The sequence below is a fragment of the Varroa destructor genome, unplaced genomic scaffold (genome assembly GCF_002443255.2).
Source record: "Varroa destructor unplaced genomic scaffold, Vdes_3.0 BEIS01000002.1, whole genome shotgun sequence".
Taxonomy (NCBI): domain Eukaryota; kingdom Metazoa; phylum Arthropoda; class Arachnida; order Mesostigmata; family Varroidae; genus Varroa; species Varroa destructor.
This window is the reverse complement of record NW_019211455.1, coordinates 2,110,098-2,124,051: the sequence shown is the minus strand read 5'-3', so window position 1 is coordinate 2,124,051 and position 13,954 is coordinate 2,110,098. Positions and strand designations below refer to the sequence as shown.

At 40.8% G+C, this 13,954-nt stretch overlaps 2 protein-coding genes across 2 annotated transcripts; both read right to left on the bottom strand.

The window, feature by feature from the left end:
• Window positions 1–307: 307 nt before the first annotated feature.
• On the bottom strand, window positions 308–3,484 carry LOC111243919 (uncharacterized). The gene is made up of 4 exons (XM_022790256.2): window positions 3,329–3,484; window positions 1,609–1,950; window positions 865–1,174; window positions 308–639 (listed from the first exon to the last, which is right to left on the bottom strand). Exons 1-4 carry the CDS (start codon window positions 3,405–3,407, stop codon window positions 405–407), a joined length of 966 nt encoding a protein of 321 aa, XP_022645991.1. The 5' UTR covers window positions 3,408–3,484; the 3' UTR covers window positions 308–404.
• A 1,985-nt stretch (window positions 3,485–5,469) lies between these two features.
• LOC111245641 (uncharacterized) lies at window positions 5,470–13,004 on the bottom strand. The gene is made up of 4 exons (XM_022794252.2): window positions 12,280–13,004; window positions 11,923–12,143; window positions 7,091–7,227; window positions 5,470–6,704 (listed from the first exon to the last, which is right to left on the bottom strand). The coding sequence occupies exons 1-4, from the start codon at window positions 12,710–12,712 to the stop codon at window positions 6,539–6,541; spliced, it is 957 nt and encodes a 318-aa protein (XP_022649987.1). The 5' UTR covers window positions 12,713–13,004; the 3' UTR covers window positions 5,470–6,538.
• Window positions 13,005–13,954: the final 950 nt, after the last annotated feature.

The following is a 13,954-nucleotide window of genomic DNA, read 5'->3' as shown; positions in this document are numbered from 1 at the left end:
AGAAAAGGACCTGTTCTAAGTGTTTATGTGCTTTTGTCAAAAACCTTTCCCTCTTCTATATGCATAATCAAAAACTTAAATGAAATAATAGTAGTAATTATAACAATATATCGAATATATATATATATATATATATAAAAGATATCGGATATAACTCAGTTCCTGTAAATAAAAATTAAAGTAGAATTTATTGGCCTAAAACAAATCAGTGGGATTACTCGCTAGCTTCGGTAACAAAGGAAGTTAGCTGTTTCGCGTACACACAATCAGGAAAGAGCTTCTGGAGATCAAAAGAGACAGCTCAATCTATAAGTTAGAATACAGATTTATTGCATAATAAACATTCTGATCGAAGTTTTAAGACTTGTTGGACTTTCCACTGATTTGCCGTGGACTTATTGGATTCAGGTCGTTTGGCCAAACTGGAAGTTGTCCACGATGCGGTCTCGAATGGCAGCAGGCAGCCGCCGGAATTTCCGTTGACACCGGGGTCCAAAACCGTACAGGTCTGATGTAGGCAGACAAGCAGGGCAGTTCCTATCGTCGACGGGGTAACGGCCCTCCTTGCTCTCACCACCATCGTGTGGTGTGCAGCATTTACGGGGCATGTCAGGACACGCATCGAAGTCACAGAATTTCCTGTATGCAAGAAAATCAAACTTACTGACGCTATGAACTTTACGTTTAGTAGGCATCTTAAGATAAAGGAGCGGAATTAAAACGGAAGGATATAAAACAGCTGTATCGCACACATTAAAGCAAGTTGGTAACGAGTGAAACTTTCTGCAACCATCGAAAATCAACTGTTGTGACTAATGAGGACGAATCTCATAATTGTTTAAAATGAAACGTGTGAGGTCTCACAAGAAATAGTCGTTGTGCCCCCAAAAGTCCGGTCGACTTAGTTCTTTCGTGGCTCGCACTAGACGCCCGTACTCACAAAGCCTCTCGCGAAGTGCCTTCGTCGATGGCTCGGACTGGAGGCAAGGTTCACAGTCGCATGGGTTGGCATTACGAACAAGAGCATAAGAAATGCATTGACGATTTAAACGCGCTTTATCCATGGCAGCTACGAAGAGGGAGTATCTTTCGAGCCAATTTAGATTTGATGGTTTCCTAGCCGCATCCGTTTCAGCTAACAAACACGAAGCATGTTGACCGACCGTCGAACCGGCTAAAAAAAAGTGGAAAATGATCATTTTGAGTTTAATGTAACTATAACGTAACGTTATTCAATTCGGCACAGCGTATAATAGTATTCTATAAGAATGACCCCCCCCTCCACCCCCGATACGGCCAAAGCGGCCTCGTTTCGTTAGTGCCCTTGTTTAGGGGAAAGGTCGTTGTTGGAGAGATTATGCGCCGCGAAACAACAATGCCAGTCGTGTTTCGCGTGTGCCTAAGGCTTTCGACACGTTGCCCGTACTCAAAGCAGCAGCAAAAACTGTGCTTTATAGGACAACGGCTTGTCACGTTGTTGAGCACATTGTTCGAAGGTTATTTCAATTATACTTGCATAAACTGTCAAGCTCAAATTCAAGTGGTGCCAAGTGGAAGCAGAACTTATATATGAGACAGTGTGCTACCTAACAAACAATCGATTCTTACATTGACGCGTGGGTAAACAAACAGGGCATCCATGTTGCGTTAAGACTGTTGGCTGTGCGGGATCGCAGCACTTGAATGGATAGTGCGAACTGCATTTCTGGTCGCAGATAGCCTTCCAGGGTCCATTTAAGTTACGTCGTGTCGCTACAAGATCGCCTTCGTACAACTGCTCTTGAATCTCTCGAAAACGACACATTCGTTGAACGAAATCGGGCTGAGCGGTCAGACACGCGAGGCAATCACATTCAGCTACACTGTTGTGATCGGAATATCGGAAACAGTCGTAGCTAAGGTTCTGAGCAATGTAGGCGTCATACACGGCTGTTAATAATTTTGTCTGCTCTAATACAGACATACACATCACACGCGAACACACACACACACACACACAAAGCAAGGACGGCCTTTTTATATGGAAAAGGTTATCTTTTTTTCTTACGTTTACGTACTAACTTTGTACATATTAATAACACTTCTATAACACATGCAGAACAAAACAAAGCTTGCTTGAATCCCATATCGTTTTCAGATCTATGAAAAAAAGCAGCATGCATATTCAATTCGAATTTAATGTTATACTCGATAAGTTGCTGTATACGCTATTTTAAAATATGTTTTGTTCTTTTTTTTACAGATAAAGATTGAACCGTAGAAGAAGAGGTCCAATATCAAACCCATTTCAGGGTTTCTCGGTAACAACTCCAAAAGAGTGTGGAACGATTCTCCTTAGATTATGTATAAAATGGATTTTTACTAAACAAAATTATTATTTGCGAAACCCTTAAGAACAAAAAAAGGTTTGGTAATATTAAATCTCTCAAAAAGGCTTGTTGATATAGATTTCGTCACTCCTTTGAGACTATTGTCCTACCAAGTTCTAAGTTTCGTAGCGAACATTTCCATTACAGTGGTAGCTTCTTTATTAAGGACAATCCGTATGTATTTTAGCGGGTAAGGTCTAGAATCATTAGCGAATGAGCTTAACACGACCGATCGAATCTAACAGGGCATTGATGTCCTAGCAACAATAAACACCTAAAACAAAGGTCTTTTTTTGATTGACAGTCGAGTAAACCCATTTATGATTTCTATGATCAACCTGTTTTGACCGTTTTCTACTAACTAGGCTTCGTTAGGTGCAAGCAAATCGGAGCAAAGCTGATCCTTGATTTTCCAACGCAAGTTGACTTAGTTAGGGATGGTCTAGGCCTGAGCTCATAGGGTATAGACAGTTTCGTGCTGATGAAATGCCTAACGGCGATACCGGACGTAAAACTCGAACCATAAAGGTGCATTTGAGTAAACTGAAATTTATAGTAAGTTACTTTGTTCTGCCTCAAACCTGATAATTAAGCAAAGATCTATCAACAGCAGAAATCAACATGCAGAGATCGAAACTAATAGAAAAAAGGTAAACATCGATTAAGCTATACATATATATATATATACATATATATATATATATATATATATATATATATATATATATATATATATATAGATGTGTTGTTCAGATTGCCCCAGTGCAGACGGCAAGATCGTTTTAATGCCCACAGATATTGTTATCGTTTCGAAAACATTGCTATCGAAAACTGAGACGTCGTTCATGTGAATATTGTGTACATAAGAATTTTTTTTTACTAACTAATTGATTATATTAGTCTACTTTTTCAGTTAATGCTGGCGTACAAATAAAAACCTGTATGTAGTAGATAAATACCTGGATCTAATGGTCTATCGGGACGCGCCATGGACATCGCAAGAAGTGTAACCGTCAGACCACTGGTAAATGACCACATATTGAATAAACCGGGTGTCAAATGCGCTAAACCGACCCTGTAACTCTGCTATAGGTGAACGGCGAGTCCTGGAATATATCCAGGGTTGCGAGCGGTCCGACTAGAAGGATAGTCGTGACGTTGGGTGTTTCTTCAATCGCAGTCGAAAAAGCGGGATTAATCTGTCATATATTTATTGTTATAATAATAATAAACCTTATTATCCTAAATAATACGAAGATTTAGAAAAAGCAGCTTCGATACACTTATGATCCATGAAACATTTGCCTGATTCATAGCATTGACAGTTAAATAGAGCTACGGTATACATTCCACTGTCCCTCTATCAATCATTTACACTAAAAACTGGCCAGATGTTTCTGTCAGATGAAAATATGCATCTGGTACAACCTTGAGATATTCCATCACAAGCGGCGTTTGGTGCACGTACGCATTTCCCGGTCAAACGATGTCAGAAGAGGCTTACTAATAACACCAAACGACATTAACTCTAATGGAAGGGAGTGTCCCTTGCTGAGATTGTGCGACAAGAGGCAAGACTCCGCGACAATTTTCGTCTTCTGAACAATTTGGAAAGCCTGAGACTGTGGTCAAATTTAGCTTTGGGACTTTTATTAAAACTAAAACTGGTTCTGATCTTTTCTTCCCGTGAAATTCAGGAACAAGCCGTGACGGCACTAGCTACTCATTAGCGTTGACATATAGCGAGTTCGTGGTAAGGGGGTGCAAAACAGGCGAAAAGGGCAGGTCACACGAATCACTAGAATCTCCCTCCCTTAAGTGATCTTGCGACTTACTATCGTCATCGTCTGTCATCATATGGCCGCCATAAACGTTTGTTGCTATTGTGCGCAGTCATTTTTCAGAAATTTGCTCTTATAACGATAAACGTCTAGCATTGATTGTTTCGTCTGGTGTTCGTTAGTTCCGTGTTTTGACGCTGCGTTTAAAGTAGAAAGGAAACCGGCGTAGGTTAGTCTTTCAAGCACTATCCATCCACCAGAAAAGCCATGAAGATTGTACTAACGGCAATGGCCCTTGTTATAAGGGCTTTCAATTTGTCGTTTCTCTAACGAGACTATTGACACCAAGAGGATTAACCAGCCAAACGACTGAAGATCAAATCATAGATATACATCTTACTTGTTGTTGAAAAGTGGATAGAACTAGCATTTATGTCGTTGCAGTATAAAGATTAAGTGATAAGAAATGGCGTATTAGAAACGGAATGTTTCTTAGAATCCAAGACGGTGCTCGTGAAAAAATAGAAAGCTGATAAGAAACGGATCCTGTTAGCTGTCCGTGAATGTGAATCCAGTTTACTTAGTTTTTATTTATTTAAAAATAATTAATCATGATGTAATAACAGAACTCATCAATGAATAATACATGTCCAGCGCACTCATACCAGATATCTCGAGGTTCTGTATTATAACTGACAGTGATTTATGGTCGAGGACCTTATCGTATATGTTCGAATTAGCTACGTAACACGTCTACAGCTACACGTAAGCCAAAATATATTTGAAGGTCTCAGCTGCGGCCGGACGCCACTGAAGTATTGGCGCACGGGCAACAGCGTGTAGCTTTGTTCACGGGAAAATCGACTCTCATCGTCGGCTTCCTTCAGCTCTCGGTGATCTTTCTCCTCGATGGAAGAATTGGAAACAGACCGAGAGGGGACACAATAGGTTAGGATGAAGATGCACAGGAGAGCGCAGCCCTAATTGTTAATGGTTAAACTCATTTAATATTAGGCGCTGCCTGAAGAGTTCCGTCGCAATTATCGAACGAGCGACTATTCGATCGGATATCAGGCACGGTTCCTTGAATTCGAATTGGCGTTCACGGCCTACTAGAAGCATCCATCCGAGGAGAGTTTTGAAGATCACTGCAGCCTTATTCTAAAAACTGTATCACAGGATATCATAGCATAGCATTTGTGCATAGGCATCATAGCATAGTTGAAAAAATATAATTAGAATATATGGCAAGTCTTTAATATATATTTAATAATTATGTGCGCTAGTTATTTTAATGATCATATCAAGAATGCTATATGTCAAGATATCGTTTACGCTTTATTATTAAGTATGTACAGTGCGAGAAAGTTAACTTGGAATTGGTTTTGTTGTCTTTCATAAATCTTGTTTATTAGGTAGCTTCGTGCAGCAGGGCTACAGCTCTTTGAGGTTGCTATAATAGAAAACACTAATGAGGAACTCAGTGGAGGAAAGACAGGACAAATAAAATCCCCAGGAATTCTGGGCTTGCGTTTTTGTCAGTGCCGAAAGCGACCAGACGTAGCTGCCTCTAGCCTCACCGACGGCTATAACTATATAAGCTGTGTAAGTAAAGGTGATTATTATATTGTTTATTTCAGCTTGCGGTGTACTGAGGTTCGGCCCCTTAACTTGGCGGGCTTTTGCTGGTAACGGACTGCTTGCTTTGCTGGGTCGAGTATTGCCTAATCTATATATTGAACCCAGATCAAAGGCAACCTTAACTAGTAATCATATTTAAAGACATCTTTTCAGTTTTTTTTTTCATCATTAGTATGTCGGGCGGGCAACCGCGAGAAAGCATTCAAAAACGAAATAAAACGCTCGTTATTTAGGAAAGATCTCGGATTCGTTCGTTGATCCTTTTATACTGAAGACATGCCAGACGGGAGACAGCTTACGATTTTTTCTATTCTACTTCGACTTTAGTAAACGACAAAAGGTAATTATTGCATTAGCTCCTGGACGCGTTCTTCGTGTCTGACGTTTCGCCCTACAACGTATGATAGAAAATTGTGTATCCGTAAATCAGGTATGAAAAACAGTTGCCTCGGATCGAACGACTACAGTGTACCGGTTCGTTTAACCGAAGCACGTTCATATTCGTTCCGACAAAACGTCTACACCTGTATTGCGACCTTGAAAAGGCGCTACCTGTAATGTCAATTGAAACTATTCAACGTTACGTGGCTCTGTATCGGCGTATGTTGACTTTAACGTCATCCAAAATGTCGAGAATAGAGAACTCCTGATTCTGAAGCTACTCGAAACGGTTTGAGCTGGTTCAAATACTAGCCATTTAGAGGATATGAGCCTTGTCGTAACGAACGCTGTGGATGTTACTGTTGGTCAGAGATCGTTCGCGCTTGCTAAAGGGGGCGGAGTGAGAGATCGAGGGTTGCGCGGTAGAGGATTTCCTCCAATTTGATGAACTTGTTGGCCGCGCGAGGGAGCGTGTGCTGTGATGATCGTTGGTGATGTCTTTCCATTTAGTTCTCCAGTGCATTCGCAGGTGCTAGCAGGGGTTAAATTGCACAAATTGAGACGAACAACGGTTATAATAGTATATGGCAGACTTCAGTTCTCAGCTGAGAGATGAGTCATTTATTTGTATCGTTCATTGTAATGGTAGTTTTTAATGAAAAAGTAAAATAAGTAACTACTATAGTGTGCCCGTTTCCACTTGCCAAGTTACCGAGAGTAAGTAGCCTACTTTTCCACTCTAAGATGTTTGCTTCATTGCAATGACTATAGCAGTTCGAACTATTTATCCATTTAAAAGTAGATTATTGTAAGTGAGTCTTTGTCAAAGGTGAATTTGTCTAATGGGAATTTGGCTAATATTAGCTGGGAACTTTCATCTACAACTATAAGACGTAAGCAGCATGTGTCATAACGTACCCGAGGGATGTGATTTCACTGAAGAATAGAATGAAAACCATGGAGTCAATAAAACAACGAACGTTTGAGACGATATACGCGAGATTATCGGTAACAATAAATACTTCCCGATATTCCCAGAAGACAATCGTCGGTAGCTGAAAAACGGCAAGGCGGCATACATAAATGCAATTGTGTCCGCTAGGCGAAACTTATAGTTAGTGGATACATGCACGATTCTCAAACTATTTTTCTATTTTAGGATACGTAAATAATGAGCGAGTCAGCATACATACCAACTATGACTAAAAAAATAACACTAAATATCAAGTTAAGAAAAGTTGTTTTCATCTATAATGCGTTATTTTTTGTGTATGACATTTCATACAACGGATCGCTTTGTTTTTGAGTTCGGTCGAGGTTATAAACGCACTATACTCTCTGTGAAATCATTGAAGGTATTCGTTTATTACATAGTCGCAATATAGGACGGCTTCCCAATAGCAAATTTTAACGGCAAGCAATTTCGAACGTGCAGTATATGCAATGCATGGAAAGATCCCAACTTCTTGCGTCAACTCAAAAACCTCGCTCCGCTATTTAGAACATGATAAATTAATGATTAGATTATTCCTGGCTTTCGAATTAAGCTGATTCTGAATTTATGCCTCGATAACGTCCTGTGTTTCGAACTGCTTCCCGGCCGGCGTCGTATAGACGTTCGTGGACCGTGGACGGATTCCACCATCGGACAGTTAAGCGGACATCACCAGACTTTGGATTAATAGATGTCGAAATGTTCATGTGTACGAGCATTTAAACCGCCCTAGACGACTCCACATAACTATTCTATTATTTTCTAGCAACAAGGCTCTTGAACGAATACAGCGCAGTAAATGCGTCTTTTTCTCATGATGGCTACTGCGTTCACTGAAAAAATATGAGCTGGGTTTCGGACGAATCCGTCTAACGCTCGTTAGTCAAGTACAGGACTTTATCTTGTCCGTCTGCCCCTGTTCTTGAGAAGGCAAAGATGTAATGCCATGCCGAACGTTCAGGGGATACAGGACGAAACTGGCGTCGACATAAGCTCGCTCTCCTATGAACAATAGAATAGCCGTTGAGACTAGCCAAAAAAGAGATAAAAGAAATGGCGAATCTTCGTCCGAAAGAATAAAAACGTCTATTGGGCATGCATAGGCTAGAACTTATTTGAACTGTTTTAAGCGTTTTACTCATTTTAAACTACATAGGATACTTCCGGAAATGCTAAGCATATAAGTTAATATAAAAATAACTTGCAGAACTTGCATTTTGGTTTTCTCATAGATAAAGGGACTATTCTATAAATTTAGTAACTAAAATGTTACTCAACTTATCATTCATATCAGTGTCAAAAGTTACAAATCTATCTACAAATAAGGCCGAATCGTTTCTGTATTCCATACACTCTGTCAAGTTGGATTGTCCACAAGCTAGTCAGAGCTTTTGTTTATTTTTATTTTATTTTGTATTTTTTTATATTTTTATAATATCACTTGAAATGCCCTGCAGCCCTTGCGTCTGCTAGGTCCATAACCTAGGCAACTATCAGGTGCCTTTAAGACAAGAGAGGCGCTTTAACATAGTTCCTTTTTTCCATAGAAAGAGAACACCTGAGAAAAGCCATCGGTATTTCCAGAAAAAGCATCATCAAGCATTGAGGTGGCTTTCCTTGACAAGAGGTAGGTACACACCAATGCAGAGCTTTTCGTGTTTCAGTCCGCGAGCAGTGAGCACGAATGTCTCAAGATACATGTAGCCCTCTCGACAGACTTGCAGATTTAAAGGGGAAGTAAAGAGACTTTACAATACAGCCATATACGAAGTATGTATGTACATTTAGATACAAACGGTGCAAGAAGTAAGGAAGAGGATCCTGGCAATGAATGCGCCGCTATTGTCTTCACCAGACATCCCACTAGCAGTACCATAAAAAGTTGATGTAGCGCTAGAGACTTCTAGACTCTTCTAACTTATTTATTCCTGACCGCTGTACTGATGATATTAAATCAAATATGCATATTTTCTGCCCGGTGTTGCTCAAACCCCGAGCGGATAGTTACGGCGCTGTATGACGTAGACATCGTACACTCGAGTGTACTCTCAACTTGAATTAGGGATAGATAAAGCTTTAAATTAATTCTAGAAGTTGCCGTTCTTTTTTTCAGATTCTGGTTGCAGACTAGACACAAACTTAACAACACATGAGATGTAATCCACTCTCACAATAGTTCTTTTATGGGTCATAAACGTGAGACCCACATTTGAGTGTGCTGATTTGAATTGATGATTTAATTTGCACCAGACACGTGTAGCTGTGCATCTGTATAGAGGCGTTCAGTATTAGCTCCAGACTGGCTAAAAAATGAATTTTGGTTTAAGAACTATCTAACATTGTATCGAGCGCTAAAGGTGAAAGCAAGCTCCTTATCCCTTGTATCACTTGGCCACTAAAAATAGAGAAAGCTATTTTTAACACCTCGAAAGGTAAATTTTTTAGCAGGTGCAGCCAAACAAAAATTAATTCCATGTTCATAAAGGCTTAGAAATACAATTCGTCTATTCCGTTTGCCTTTTGACATCCTTTAAGTAATGTTGCCTGGCAAAATGTTTGGCTTCATCCTATTTAAATCATTATTACAGCAAAACAGGATCTCCTGGCTGGAGTTTATAGGTCATCTTTTTTCTCTTTACTCATAGCTCCTTTAGCGCCTATTGAAATTTCACTCGTCTTCGCTTTGTCTAACGCCTTAGGCCAGCGTTCCTAAGCAACAGGTTTCAGGTCGGGCGCTCTAGGTCTCTCCTCGAGCAAAGAATTGCCTACTCTAGACCTAAAAAAAAAACAGTGATTTATTTTAATTGCGTCTCTATTACTCTACTTATGAACGTCGTTAATCTTGCTACGGATAAATCCAACCAATTCGAATAATAATAGAATAGACCAGTTTGAATTTTAAACCTTTAGTTATAGTAGGGATTGCGTGACTATGCTGTTTAGCTGACGTCAAGAGTGTCATCTTCATTAGGCTTATCCGTGACCACGGAGAGCCACGCACAACACGTGTCGGTCTCACCCATTGAAATAAAGTGTTCACTAAAAATTGTACTGATACTATAAAATAGGTATTTTATTTAGTAATAAAATGCAAAAATTAGGCAATTTTTGATTTCGTTTAAAGGTACTTGGCTTTTGTCACTTGAGCAAAAAATACTTACAGCCCGCTTAGTTGATTCCTAATTAATATCGTTCTCACAATGAATCCCCTCGAACTTAATCATCTGTTTTCTCCCTTAGCTGGCAGCGACGACAAATCGAAGGGACTAACAATTCCAGTCGGCAAAAGAGCACCATTTGGACGAATGTCTTACACAGAAATACAATTAAGCGATCCAGGAACCCTTCACATAAATTAACACGTGATCTCGACATTTTACTACCGTAGTAATGTGGTTGTTGTTCCACTATTGTGACGACTTGTACGTTGCGTGGCCGTCTGAGCTGTTACGTGCCTAGTAAAACTAGGGATAGTTTAGCTCCTGATCACTGACCGACTGCTGATGCTACCAATAGGTGCAGCTATATAATAGGTTTCTGTGAACAGGTAGGACACCTTCTCGGATCAATCGTTAGGTGTCTTTTTCTGAATAAACCTAAAGATAAGCTGATGTATGCATCACTGTTAAATGGCGATACGGTGAAATGTAAACACGTGCTACCTTGAGAAGTTCCGCTCGTCGACCGGCTGTACGGTAACATTTGCAAATTACCTGAACTTTCTACATCGCTATTGCACATCGTAACGAAGTAAGCATAGATCATCACAACGGTCAAGAAATGGATCGATGGATTTAAGACGCGTGGCTGGTAAATCCATCGTGTATTACTAGATTTAGAAAAAATCGTATAAGAGCATACAAATTCAGTATTTATAACCTGATCGTTAGACGAACAGATGACAAATGCTATAAGTCCAAACATGAATGACGACACGAATGGAAGTTGTTAATATATTAAAAGGATCATTTGTATACTGGTAACTAGATTACAGACGAATCTGTATTATCCGAGTATGTGAGAAACGCAGCCCGCTCAAAGTGTTTCCAGCATTCAGATAAGTTCATTCAAGTGATAATTATAAAGGGTTCAACACAGTCGTATTAGATCATCAGTTTCGAAGCGCGCGCGTGTAGCTTGAACGCTTGTAGAGGTTGGCCACATAACGAGTAACTATTTCGAATATAGAATAGAATCGAATATAGATAGGGACAGCCTTTTCGAAATTAGAATGCTATCTTCAAGTTCTGTAACCATTTTAAGACAGAACACCAACAAAGAAGCTAACTGAATCGCAAATGGCTGCTTGCCTTCGTCGTCGCTGTGCACCGCCGATCCCGATCCTCTGCAAGCTGGATGTAGAAAGTTAGTACGTTCTTATTCCTCACGCAGACAAGGTCCACCATTTTGAATTCGGAATTAGGTTAGTACAATATGCAGAAAGCGCACATATCTAGCTCGCTGATGTCCAATAATAAACTCAAATGAAGAGTACTTACCCATCGGAAGTCCATAGATCATAATACTCTTGATTTCATTGCTGGATCATAGCCCGCTACAGTGGGGTAGCTAAGATCCATCGAAACCAAGTGTTTGCGTAACTTTTAGCTTTCTACATGTACATATTGTGGGTCGTCTACGTTACGGATCAATCTTCACCTCCTTCACGGCTATCACGACGACTAATTTCATAACAAGAGAAATGGTTATTTCACAGGATAGCTTGTACCCTGAACACATGAATGTTTACACGTACCTGCTTGATAACCCAACAGACGATAAAGTTCAGAAGCAGAATGACAGAGAAATCTCTCATCCAGTCTTCACTAACGTGTACATTCCTTTCAAAGTTTTGGGCAGTCTTGAGTAGTAGCAGGAAGCTCCATGCCATTGGCACTAACAAGTTCATAGATGCTAACGATATTTTGTACACGATTTGGTATTGTTCATTCATTGTGTAGGGCTCGCAGATTTTCTCTGTACATAACGAAGATATGAATAGGCCTATGTAAGTAGAAGAATGGATTGTCCTATGCCTTGCTATTTACATAAACTCTCAAATTGGCGGCTCTACATCGATATTACCTATTGTACTACATTACTTTGAACTTACGATAAAATGGAATGCTAATGCCATGAACTAGAAAGCTGATAGTCCATACGGCCAATATTAAGAGAGTCGCCCGAAGTCGTAGGGTTCGTCGTTTTACACCGCGTCGCCATGCGCTCCTGAAAAATATTTCGAGGCATAGCAACAACAGAGAGTATCCCGCTGAAGTCCACGAGGCTTCTTCAGCCGAAACGGATACGCTGCACCACCAGGTGTATTCACGCATAACCATAATTCCGACAGCCTCCACCATCGATATCAGAACCTGCACTAGATCGGCGCATAGAAGGCTTAAAACAAACTTGATTATAGTGCGATTCCGAAACGGCCAAAGGCAAACTATCAGGCCTACGTTGAATGTCGTTACTAGACCATATAGGATGTAGATGGCATATGCCGGGATGTCCACGACTTCGTGAAACGTATCAAGTCGCATTGTGATCAGCCTAAATGCGTGCCTAGCAAAGGCACCGTGAATACGCGATAATCCCACTACACAGACCAAACAGCCATAACCAGATACCTTTTCGCTTGTATTCTGTGAAGTTGCTGGTGTAGCTGGGTTGTTTTAACGTCCAGACGGACATTTAGTTGGCATCATCGTTGGCATTCATTAAATGTCTGATCGCCGCAACGAGCGCTGATAGCGACATGGCGAGTACAACCCTCAGTCGATATAGTCACACCGAGTTCGTGAGCTTTCGCTGCTTTTTCTTCAACAGAGTACCCTTCCTTACCAATTTGTAAAGTATTTACGTTGGGATCCAATGACACACATACACTGTACTCTTGAATACGTGGCGAGCCGCTTCAAGCCCTTTGTATGAGTCGAACTTGAACAATTGGCGCCCAAGTCGCCCTTGCCATCCTTTGGGACATTACCCATGACAAATCATGTAATGCGTGATCTTTGATTAAATCGTCTACACAATATCAGAGAACCGCTCGATGAAATAGAGTAGACCCAACCTATCACTAAACTCTCTGACTACTGCTTTCCTGTTTCATTTGGCTCCATTTACCAGCACCGTGAGTCATATCAAGCGACTCTACTCTGGTAGTCGTACTATGGACCCTCTCGCTGTTGTTACTCCTGAACGCGTTGATGCTGCGGTCTCGGTGATTGAGTTTTGCCGTGCGCGCCTTCGTGGTCATATCATGGCAACGTCTTGTGACGCCCTATTTTCTATTCATATATTTGCCGCGCCATCGGCTCTGTTCGCAAGCAGCGCTCTATAACGTTTGTTCTTGTTCAAAAAAGTCGATAGCGACGGCTGCCGCTGTGCTGTACACGACGTTCCCTATACAGTGCATCCTCTTACTTATTGTGCGAGATATACGGCGAGAGTACAACGTCATGCGCGATGAGTGTGTAAGCCGTGCGAACACTTAGTTTCAGGAACGGCCCTATAAGCCCCAGAAGAATGCGTACGAGGTAGAAGAGGAAGAAGAACACTGAAGGCAAGATAAACATCAATTGTATACTGGTCGCCATGGCTAAGATGCTGCTAGTCAATAATACTACGCAGCAGGAGAGATCATCGAAGCTTTCCTTAACAACATCAGTTTTGCTGTCATACCACTGTCGTTTTTATTTTCGGTTTTCGTCCACGTGCCAGGTCCCGTCGTTCCGTTGCCACGCCCAAGCTCGTAGTGGAATACAGTAACGCACCAACAA